The sequence below is a fragment of the Elephantulus edwardii genome, unplaced genomic scaffold (assembly GCF_000299155.1).
Source record: "Elephantulus edwardii isolate Elephantulus edwardi_28Jun2011 unplaced genomic scaffold, EleEdw1.0 scaffold00008, whole genome shotgun sequence".
In the NCBI taxonomy this organism is placed as follows: domain Eukaryota; kingdom Metazoa; phylum Chordata; class Mammalia; order Macroscelidea; family Macroscelididae; genus Elephantulus; species Elephantulus edwardii.
In genome coordinates this window covers 25,844,977-25,856,602 of record NW_006399758.1, presented here as the reverse complement: position 1 = coordinate 25,856,602, position 11,626 = coordinate 25,844,977, and the positions used below count along the sequence as shown (strand labels likewise).

The 11,626-nt window shown below is 38.3% G+C and overlaps 2 protein-coding genes across 2 annotated transcripts in view; both read right to left on the bottom strand.

Annotated features, from left to right (window-relative positions):
• The window catches only part of LOC102873024 (cytochrome P450 4A11-like), an 11,667-nt gene extending 5,084 nt beyond the window's left edge, over window positions 1-6,583 (bottom strand). The window contains exon 1 of the mRNA XM_006880547.1: window positions 6,539-6,583. Within this exon, the coding sequence (XP_006880609.1) occupies window positions 6,539-6,583 (45 nt within the window). The remainder of the gene's footprint in view (window positions 1-6,538) is intronic.
• Window positions 6,584-8,960: 2,377 nt separating this feature from the next.
• Window positions 8,961-9,326, bottom strand: LOC102872617 (cytochrome c oxidase protein 20 homolog). Its single transcript, XM_006880546.1, has one exon. The coding sequence runs from the start codon at window positions 9,324-9,326 to the stop codon at window positions 8,961-8,963; it is 366 nt and encodes a 121-aa protein (XP_006880608.1).
• Between the last annotated feature and the right edge of the window lie 2,300 nt (window positions 9,327-11,626).

Genomic DNA, 11,626 nt, shown 5'->3' with positions numbered 1-11,626 from the left:
ATGTTTACAGAGATTTTGGATTTCCATACATTCATTCATTGTTGCACTCTTCTCCCTGCCCATCCCTCCCCCCAGTTCACACTTCTCTTTGAAAAGTAAAAGAAAAATTATTTCTTTGGTATAAAATACCACCCCCCCACCCGCCTCCCCGCCTTGAGTACACTCCACTATGCAACCTTCATTCCGGACTCTTGTCATCACCATAATACCCAATCATATATTGCTTTTAAACTGTTCTCTCCCTCATCTGTTTCAATACATTATTTCATACATAATTTATCCAATTTATCTCAGTCTCACCCCAACCCTGTTGCCAGTCCCGTTCTACAACAGTGGTACTATGCAATATTTGTCCTTTTGTGACTGAGATATTTCACTCAGCATAATGTCCTCCAGGGTCACCCATTTTGAATAATATTGCATGAGCTCCATGTTTTTCAAAGCAGTGTAGTATTCCGCTGTGTGAATTATACCACAGTTTCTCTATCCATTTGTTTGTTGATGGGCACTTAGGTTGTTTCAACTCTTTGCTATTGTGAACAAAGCAGCAATAAACATGGGTGTGCAGTAAATCATCTCTTGACTTTTCACTGGATGATTTTTGGAAGTACAATTGTCAGCCATTCTTCATAGTCTATCTTAGTCTAAAAGCTCCAGTGAAACCTGGAGTGACGGCTGAGGATCATGACAACATATATGCTTGATGGAGGTGGATTAGTGGTGAATTGAACCTGGATACACTGCACAGAAGGTAAGAATTCTACCACTGAACCACCCTGTACTCATCTATCCAATGTTGCTGTTATGTGCTGTCAAGTTGGAACCAACTCATAGCTGACACTCCAGGAAGCAGTGAATCACACAGGAGTTGGTTCCTGTCTTTCTCCCATGGAGCAGCTGGCAAATTGAAATCATATGCTTCTTTTTGTTAGAATAATTTCAATTCAGAGCAACCCCATGGAAGAGCTCTCTTTTTCTAGAGAAAAAGACGAGGACTGTTAGAAGTTTTTTACCCAAAGCTATGCAGTTAGCTATATAGAACAGGGTTCAGATCTTTTGTTCATAGGGTTGCTATGAATTGTGCTTGACTCGATGGCACTTAAAAACAGCAGCAACAACATGCAGTTAGTATGTTGGACAATCAGATTAACAATTTAGAATACAAGTTCAGGAAAATAATGAAATTTGTCTGATTTCAGAACTCAAGCACTTAAACTCCGTCCTGCCCCCCCCCCCATGCCGCCAACTCATGAGCAGTTATTTCATGGAGGACACTCAACATTGTTGTTGACTGCCCTCACGTGTTTCCTTCTCACAAATTTGATCAGAATGGTCTCACTGTTGCTTTTTAATTGCTTTGATAAAAATGTATCATTGTTGTGTCACTGTTTTGGGAGGTCTAATGAGTCTCCTTCACTACCACCTCCCCCCCAAAAATAGATACCTAGTCCTCTGGTAGGATTGTTACCAAGAAAATAATCATTGCTTTTACTTTATTTCTTTTGATTGTACTTCTAAAAGTTGAAGTTCTACTGAAGCATTTCTTATGAGTTCTAGGAAAAAAAGATGCAACTTTCTGAGAAATATGATAATGTTGGCCCCTGTGGGAAAATGTGACTTTGGTCTCTAGTCATGTCTTTTATGGTCTCAGAGGGACGCTAACACTGGAGGCAGCATGTGGTGTTGCTCTGTTGCAGATAAAACTAGGCGCATGTGGGAATTAGTCATGACTTTATTGTTTCCAGACCACCAGGGAGGGTGAGGTGTTGTTCCCTTATGTCAGACCTATTTGTATTATGAGTTATGGAGGGAAATGGAAAGAGAGGAAGCAGACTTGTGGACACTATAGAGAACAATTAGAAGACTCTGGTTGCACGTGTATGCCACAATTGAATGTACTGAAAAGATTTCACACACATTGGCTTGGCTTTATATATTGATACACTCCAGGCTGGGGTGTGGAAGCAATCACTGCTCAGGACTTGGAGGTTTCAGTGGGGTGATGAAATGCTGAGTGTGTTAATTGGACTCCCAGTAGATCCTGGAGCTGAATGATGTGTACGAGGCCTAAAATTTTCCCAGAAAATCAGATGAGGGAATCTGCTGCCTACCTTGAGAGTACAACACCTGTCAATAATTGAGCTATTACAATTCTGTTAACCAAATCCAAGTGATCCATTTTCCCTGTCAGCCAGGAAAAGCTCCATTTCCACATATATATGGAAAGTTTACGAGAGGAAAGCAGAGCCAGGAAGTCCAGTTTCTTTCTGAAGAAAACAGAAAAGTAGGTCAATGTTGGAGACACCCATGCAAATTTGTGAAGGAATGAATAACTTTTTGTCTGTTATTGTAATTTGCCACAGAATCTGAATCAAGTAATAGCTGATCTTCCAATGGGTTTTCAGAGGCTATAGATAGCATGGGAGGAGACTGCTCATCTTTTTCTTGTACAGCAGCTGGTAGATTCAAGCCACCTGCGTTTGGGTTGGTATCCTAACTCCTTACCACTAGGCCATCAGAGTTCCTTCATTTTTGGTCTAGAGACGACTAAGTTAAAATAATAGCACAATATGTGTGCCTTTACACACATGAAAAGAGAAGGAATGAGAGAGAGGGAGCGACACACACACACACACACACACACACACACACACACACACAGACTTAGATCCAAATTTTCTATGAAACCACTGTCAATTTTTTTGCCATGTAAAAATTATTATTTTAAAAATAATGACTGGTTAAAACCAGAGATGTTGCTGAAGAAAGTATGAGATTTCTCCTCCCTTTAGTTCACTGTCACTAGCGTTCTGCCAGTATTGATGATGGGTTTGGTGACCCCAAGAAAGCATATTACCTTTTATTCCATGGGTCATAGGAGCTGTTTAACTGACTTCATTTAGTAGACATTAGCTGAATGACAAATGTTTTGCTAAATTTTTGGTTTGTGTGGTCTATCACTCTATGATTTAGAGACCATCATTACCATTTTACAGACAACTAAGAGATAAAAAAGTTCAATGACTTCTATTCAAGGTGAATACATAATTTCAAAGCTGGGATTAAAATACATGTTTCTGGACTGCTAGACAAAGTTTTCCTGATCAGGTTTATTCTTTTTTATTACTGGCTAAATTGCTGAATCAAATTTGTAGTCTATTGCTAGCAAGTGAAGAGGATCTGATGAGACACATTAAGTGTATTGATTTTCATTTTCACTCTGGTGGCATTTTTAAAAAAATTTATATTGGCATGTATACAAAACTGATAAATATTGTATTTTACCATATATTTGAGTCACATTGTGTTTCATACATTCATTCCCATTCATTGTGCTTTTGAAAATTATTCACCATAGAAATATGCTCTGGTGGTGTCATTTGTAGGGAGCTGCACTGCGAATCCAAAGGAGGTGCCTTTCTGGTGGTTTGAATCCACTGCTACCTCCACTGAAGAAAGATGGGCAATCTCTTCAGGGGCCATTTACAGCCTCCCTAAAACTATGGGCCAACTATGCATAGATGGTCAACTCTGAGTCAGTTCTGACTAGCCACAGTGAAGGAGAGTTGAGATTCTTTTTACTCTTCTTATTTATCATTTCCAATATGACCTCATACTGACAACCTGTGCTGCAAACTCAATGACGAATGGTTTGAAACCTGATAGAGGTTCAGCTTATAGGTTGGTTTCGACTCAATGATCTACAATAACCACTCACCTGAAAGGTCAATGGTTTGAGCCTACCAGTGGCTCCAAAGAGAAAAAGATCTGGCAGTCTGTTCCCTTAAATGTTAACACCTTGGAAGCCTGAGGGACAGTTGTACTCCTACCTACAGGCTCATTATAGTTGATGACATACAACAACCAATATTTTGAGTACACACACATACTCTAGGAATACTGAGGAGGTTTAGTAGCAAATAGGAAGAAAACCTCCCATGAATACAACTAAATTTATTTAATTTTGCTAATATGATTTGTTTTACAAATTGAAGATTTGTGGTAACTCTGCCTAAGCAGATGTTTGGGTCGCATTTTCCCAACAGCCTATGCCCACGTCATATTTCTGTAATTTTAGTAATTACCACCCTATTTAAATTTTTTCACACACTTTATGATTTTTTTAAAATTATATACATTGCTCAATTTATTAAGGAGACTATGGCATCAGGATCAGAAGAAGACTCATCAACAACCTAATTATGCAGGTAGCAGAGACTTGCTTGGTGAAAGCAGAGAACTTGAAGCACTTACTGCAGAAGATAAAATACTACAATACTTCAATATTGATTGCATCTCAACATCAAGAAAACAAAAATTCTCACCACTGCACCAATAAGCAACATCATAATAGATGGAAAAAAGACTGAAACTGACAATGACTTCATTTTACTTTGACCCACAATCAATACCAGCAGTTAGGAGATCAGGAGATGTATTACATTGGGAAAGTATACAGTTAGGGGCCTTTACAAATTATTGAGGAGCAATGATGTCAATTTTAGAATCAAGATACATCATCTTTTCAATCACTTGCTATGCATCTGAGAGCTAGACAATGAATAAGGATAACAAAAGAATAATTGATGTTTTGAGCGGTTGTGTAGGCAAAGAGTGCTAAACATGCTATGGGTTAGTAAAAGAACAAACGGATAGGTTTTGGAGAAAGTGTAGTCAGAGTGCTCTTTGGCAAAGCTTAGTCTCACATACTTTGGGCATGTTGGTAGGAGAGGCCACTCCATGGAGAGGGACATTATGCTTGGAGAGGTGGGGAATCTACGTAAGAGGGAAAGGCTCTCAACTGGATGGACTGACACAATGCGCTCAAGCGTACAGAGATGATGAGGATAGCACAGGATCGAACAAATCGTCCCATTTGTTGTTCATAGGGTTGCTATTAGTCAACTAGACTCTACAGCACCTAACAACAGCACACACTTAATAGACTTCAGCACAGTGTAAACAAAAATTTCATTTTGGGGAAATAAAAAAGAAATTGATTTGCTAATTGTGGTGATCTGAAACTGAACCCACAATATCGCTGAGGTATATATCTATATGTAATTAACTGGGGGAAAAAAGACGCAAGCCCTATTCTAACTTGCTAGTCTCAATGATTGCTTAAGTTTTCCAAAGAGTCATCAAGTAATTTTTTTACTACCTCTGTTCTTTCTCTTTATTCTTACTAGTAAAAACATAAAGCCACTACCAAATACTTGGCTTTATGTAAATTATTTTCTTTTTCATTGATCAATTTTAACTCGGATATTACAAAAGAAACATTGAGAATGTTTTCTAGTCTATATTCTAGTACCACTAAAAGTCTATTTTTTTTATGACTGCCCATTGCCCAGATAGAGTGGCAAGTGAAACATACTATGTGAAGCTTACAAACAATATACAATATATACAACAGAGACGGTAGTTTTGGTTCTTTCTAGGCGTTGAGAAAGAGGCGAAAAAGATCATGTAATGGCCTCTAATTGACACATTCTGTGAGCTTGGAGACAGACTTAAATTCTCTAGATTGATGGCATAGCCCCAATCCCTTCATAAGTAATCAGTTATGCCCATCAGATTTTGGATGATTAAAGACTTTAGCCCATTAGGAGACAAAGTTTAAACCAAACTGCCTAGTAGGTTCACTGGTGGATGCATCAAATGATATTAGTTGACACAATGGAGATCTTTTTTTTTTTATTTTAAAAAGTTTGTTAATTTTCTATGTATTTAACAAACAAACAAATAAATAAACCAAACAAAACCCATTGCCATCTCTTCAATTCTGACTCATAAAAATAGAATAGGGACTAATAGATTTTGAAGCAGACTTCCCCATTTTCCCCCATGAAGCAGCTGGTGGGTTGAACAACTGACCTTCCCATTAGCAAGTATGTGTCCAGCCACTGTGATACCAGGGCTTTATATGTATCGGAAAACTGTGATTAGCACATCAAATTTGTTATTTTAGAAATATAACTCCCTAGCGTACATAGTTGATTTTGAGACTTTATTAAGAACCACCACAGTGGCAGCACATAGGAAGGAAGATTTTAAGATGACAGGATAATCACATCTGGGAAGACTAGAGTGAGAATAATCTTTCATGGAGTAATATAAGTCAGAGGATGCAAACCAGGTTGTGTTGTTAGTGCCATTGAGTTGGTTCCAACTCATAGTGATCCTGTGTACAATAGAGCAAAACGTTGTCTGGTCCTATGTCATTCTCCTCACAGTCTCTACTGTGATTGGGTTTATTGCTGCCGTCACTGTATTGATCTCTTTTTCACTGACCCTCTATGAAGTATGATGTTCTTCTCCAGAGACTAGTCATTCCTAATAACATGTCCAATGAGTGTGACATGAAGTCCCACCATCTGTGGTGTTAGGACGTTTGAAAGTGGCCTTTATATCCATTGCTTTAGCTCCTCCTGGGGCATGGTCTCCTGCTGCCTCAACTACAAACACACGTTTCACCCATTGATCAGTGTCTTCAACCTCATCAACAGCTGTAAAGCCAACATAAGAAAGAACTGACCAAACTGTAGAAAGACTGCGGCAAGGTGTAGCCTGATGGAGCCATGGAGATGGGGCCAGGGTTAAAGGGTCTTCAAAACCAATAAAAAATTTAATTAACTTTTTAATTTTTTTTCTTGCCTGGAAATTCCATTTATTGCCATTTTTCTCTCAGAATTTTATCTTAATGTTATCTACTTTTCTATTTGACAGTTTTCCTGTCACATTTGTCTGCTATGTATATGTACATAGTATACACATATATGAATATATACATGTATAATTTCCTTCACAACAGATTGAAGTGTTGAAAATATTTTATACTAAATGGCTTGCCTCTGGAAACTCTATGTACGAACAGTGTTCAGGCTGTTTGTTCATAGGGTAGCTATGAGTCATCTATGACTCGACGGCATTAAACAACAACAACAACAACAACAGGTGTTATTGACGTTAATCAAAGCAACATAAGTTCATATATTAGTTTGATCAAATATACTGTTGTTAAATGCTATCTACTCAATTATAACTCACAGTGACTAAGTGATATAATAGAACTGGCCCAGCAGGTTTTCTACGTTGTAATCTTTCTAAGAACAGACAGCCATACTTTTTTCAGATGGCGCTGCAGGTGGATTTGAACCACTTTTGGTTAATAGTCCACGACCTAAACATTGTGCCACCAAGATGTTTTTTATAAAATAGAAATAAAATAAAAATACTTTAGAAATACTCTGAATTAGTTGACAAAAGGAATGTATGTGCTTATTGTTCTGGTGTGTACCATTGGGTCGGAAGTGACTCTTGGGTCGGAAGTGACTCATAGCTGACCCTTTAGCAGGTTTTGAGAGAAAGTTTAATCACACAGGAGGAGATTGCTCATTATTCTCCCATGGTGCAGCTGGTTGATTTGAACCGCATGCCTTTGGGTATGAGATCAGATCCTTACCACTAGTCCACCAGAGCACCCCCCTAATTTATGCATCTCAATTAAAATAAATTGTCATCCCCTTATTTTAACACTTTTGGGTCATGCACTCAAGTTGGATTTTGTATCTAATGACTTAAATGGTTTTTTACTTTCCTATTTTACATCTATCATATGGTTCAAAACTTCTATTGAAAAGAGTCCTCAATCCCATTAACTTAATGGAGATTGCTTTTAAAAGATTCATCTGTTCTGCATCTTATTCCTAGTTATTTAAATTCCCATTGCCATTTCTGATAACTAGTATTGCATCTGGTAAAATGTGTTGGCCGTAGAGTTGTATTTCACAGGTATTGGTAAGCCTGATACTTATTTTAAAAACTACAGTAACTCTCAACCAAGAGTCTTTAAAATAGAAAACATAAAATATCCTTTTGCATAAAAGTTTTTTTTTTGTTTTTGTTGTTCTGTGCTTTTTTTTTAAATGACAATTTTCTGCTTTTATTCAGGTCTGCAGTTGCTACATTCTGCTGAGAAATGAAACAACTGGTGAAAACCTTGGACATTTTACCAGCTAAGAGTGGTTTCTCTCACTCAGGGTAAGATACGTCCTAGAGCTAGAAAGGGACCCTAAAAAGATTACATTTCCTGAATCGATGTAGCACCTGCATCTAGGAGGGTACTAGTATATTAACATTATCAGTACAACTACTTTTTTCCTACTCCTATGAAACATGGGTGTTTTAGAAGACATTTCTAATAACTTGGACATGGCCAGTTTAAGCAAGGACCTCTGTGAATCAGGTCCTTAACCTAAGTGGTGCCCAGACCCTTTCCTTGGAAGCTGTTAAGATAGAATGAAGACAAATTCTTACTCCCTTCTAGGTTTCACAAACACTGTTTACTATTCAACCTAAACATGAAAAGGACAGCCACAAGTGTGCACATGGATTAATTCCTGCACTGAACTGGAACCAGGCCTGGTGTGGCTGTATTTTTAAAAATCTTGAAATGCTCATGTTAAAACCAAAAGTGAAAAATTATTTTAGAAACCAGGTGAGTATTTGCTCATTCTGCATCAGTGCAAACCTAGAGGCCCCCAAATGCTGACCCTCCGGTATTTCTGGAGACTGTAAGTACACGTGGAGGAAAAGTCCACCTTTCAATTGCGCTGTGCATCCTGTGGACTCTCCTGTGCCGCTGCCCCAATCACTTTATCCTGACTAAGCTTGCTGGGGAAGGTTGAACATCTTGACATTTTGTCATTAACCCCTGCCCCTCAGTCCAAGAACACGTGGTACTAGATTTTACAGTTTTATTCTTGGCACACACTGCCAGTAAATTAAATTTACTTTCTCAGAAAGTGAGGCACGTAACATGTACAGGGCCACCAGAGTAACTGACAGGTACTGATAGAAGTGAAGATGGCTTCATTTCCTTTGTACATAATTGGGTGATTTGTGCACTTGATCTCGGCTCTGTCCGCTGGTCTGAGAGCTGTATTGATGATCTCTGCTTATGGCTGCTGAGCTGTTGTGCTGCCCTTGGTTTTCCTTTCAGGATCAAGGTGGGTGCTTTCATATAAAATCTTATTTTTAATGCCGTCTCTGGTAATTCTTTCCTGGATTCTTAGTTTTGCACAATTATACCTACAATGGAACCAGTATCCTAAAGTCACCAAAATAAATCCTCCTACTCCAACATCACATGATTTTCTAATTTTGCTCGTTAATAAAAAATGTCCAAGGCCAGCCACAACAGATCCTAACGAACCATAAAGTACTGAGTCACGTGCACAGGGAATGTTCTGGACGTCTAAAATTCCTAGAAGCTTGAAGGACTTCCTGTTCCCGGGCTTGCCGGCTTCCCACTCAGCGGCCATGGCGACGACCACGCGGCTGCCTGTTCTGTGCTTTTGTTAGGTAATATACAGAAAAGCTGTTATAAGTAACAGTGAAAACTAGAAGATAAAGGGAGCTCTGGTGGCCTAGTGGCAAGAAGCTACACTGCAATCCCAGAGGTACGTGGGTTGAATCCACCAGATTCTCTGCTGTAGAAGGGGGGACTGTTTCCTCCTGTACCCGTCAGATTTGATTTGGTGGTGGCATACACATATAAAATTAAAAAAGAAAGAGTTGAGATTTCTTTAAAAAAAAAAAAAAAGAAAACAAAGCAGTCCTGAAAAATTCAGAGTAGTGAGTGACATGCTGAACAGAGAGCAGCAGAGTTTTCAAGGTAATTTATAACCTCTGAGAGTTTATGGCATCGTGGAAGAGGTGGCCAGACAAGATTATTTAACTCACTTTCTAATAATCCATATTTACCTCAAATATTCCATTTGGTGATCCACTTACAGAATGAAGACATACACAAGTCTGACTTAGGGGAGGGCAAAGCCTTAAGTATTTCTACAGTTTCTGGCCTGGTGTATGTGTCATGCAGCTTCTTTTTCAACGAGTGATGTATAAAACACTTAATTCAATTTAATAACAATGCTTGGTTTCCAGGCAGTTTCTTGTGTGTGACTTCAACAGGTTTTCTTGGGGCGACTAAGGGCGTTTGTCAGGATATCACAGGAATTAATGATGGCTGCATACAGAAAATTAAGTGTTACCTTGCTATTTATGCACTGCATATCGCCGTGCAAATCCCAAAGGAAGATTTCCTCTCACAAGAACTATTCCTGACAGGATACCCTTCCAGTTCCATGATTCTAGAGAGAAAAACAATATGAGAAGGGAAAAATACCCACTTGAGCTTTTTGTTATTATCTTGGCAGAGTGGTCATGCACTCTCCCCACCCCACCTCCTTTTTCTCCCAGAACTGTAAACCTTTTGCTCCTGAGATGCCCCCTCCCTTTTTTCCAAAACTGTAAACCTTTTGCTGCAGAGAAAATCCTTCCATTCAGGTTGCTCAGCAACAACTGAGCTTCAGTAAATGAGGACTATTTCGTGCTGGTTACAAAGAAAATCTCGTGTGGAATGGGATGGTACATTTAAGAACCTTCTATTTAGTGAATCTTTTCAGATTAATAGCTTTAGTCTGCTGCTGGTTTATTGGTCTGGAGAAGATCTTGGTTTCATCCTATCTGGTCTCAATCTCTGCTTTGGTAGCAGAAGGGGGTGGTGATGTTAGTGAGTGTTGTCCTGGAAGTAAAATTAGGAGCCAAATATGTCTTTAGCAGTGACTCTGTTTTGGTCTGTGATTGCTTCTAAAAATGAATTTCCAGTTACACAGCAGTGCTTACACACATTCCCCCTATAAAAAAAGGAAGGTTGGAGCAAAAGAATAATAGGAATAGGAAGAGGAAATAGAATGTGTGTCTAGTTTTCTCCATAAACCCTGCCTCCTTTGCCATGAGAACAGAACTGGATGGCATCCAGATGCCATTACTAAATATTTTGAGTCAAGACTCTCTAGGAGAATCTTGATTAAAAGAGGAAAAAATACAGAACATAATTTAAAATCCTTAAGTAATACAGGCTTTCTAGAGTTATCAAGGCAGAATGAACCCCTGAAACTATAACCCTGAGATGATCTTTAAAGTATTTAAACCAATAATATCCCTCAAAACTGAACAGAACTTTAGTTTGACTGGTAAAGATTGTCTGCCTTGAACATTATATTCTTTTATGTCTATGTAGGATCCAATGGACAAAAGCAGCTCACAAGGCTATATAGGAAACTTGGGTGACACTGAATTTATGGAACAATTAAAATACAATGTAAAACTTAAAGAATGTATTCAGTGTCACTGAATTGTACACATAGAAATTGAGTTCTTATATAGTCCTCAGTGTATAATTTCAAAAACAAAAAAATACATAACAGATTCTATGAAAAAATGGATGTTATGAGGAATCTGAGTTTCCCTCAACTACTTTGTTAGTGCCTAATTCATTCTTAAATGTCACTCTGATTATTAGTGAATTGAGAATCCATCCAGGGCCATTTCCCATGTGTTTAAATACAGACATATGGATATGTAGAGATTATAGCACATTTCTCTCTCTCTCTCTCTCTCTCTCTCTCTCTATATATATATGATTTTTTCAAAATAAGCTCATATTCTGTGTATTACTTTATATTTCAACCAATACTATTTCCTGGAGATCTTTCATGTAAAAAATTATGTTGTTGTTGTTATGTGCCGTCGAGTCGCTTGCGACTCATAGCGACCC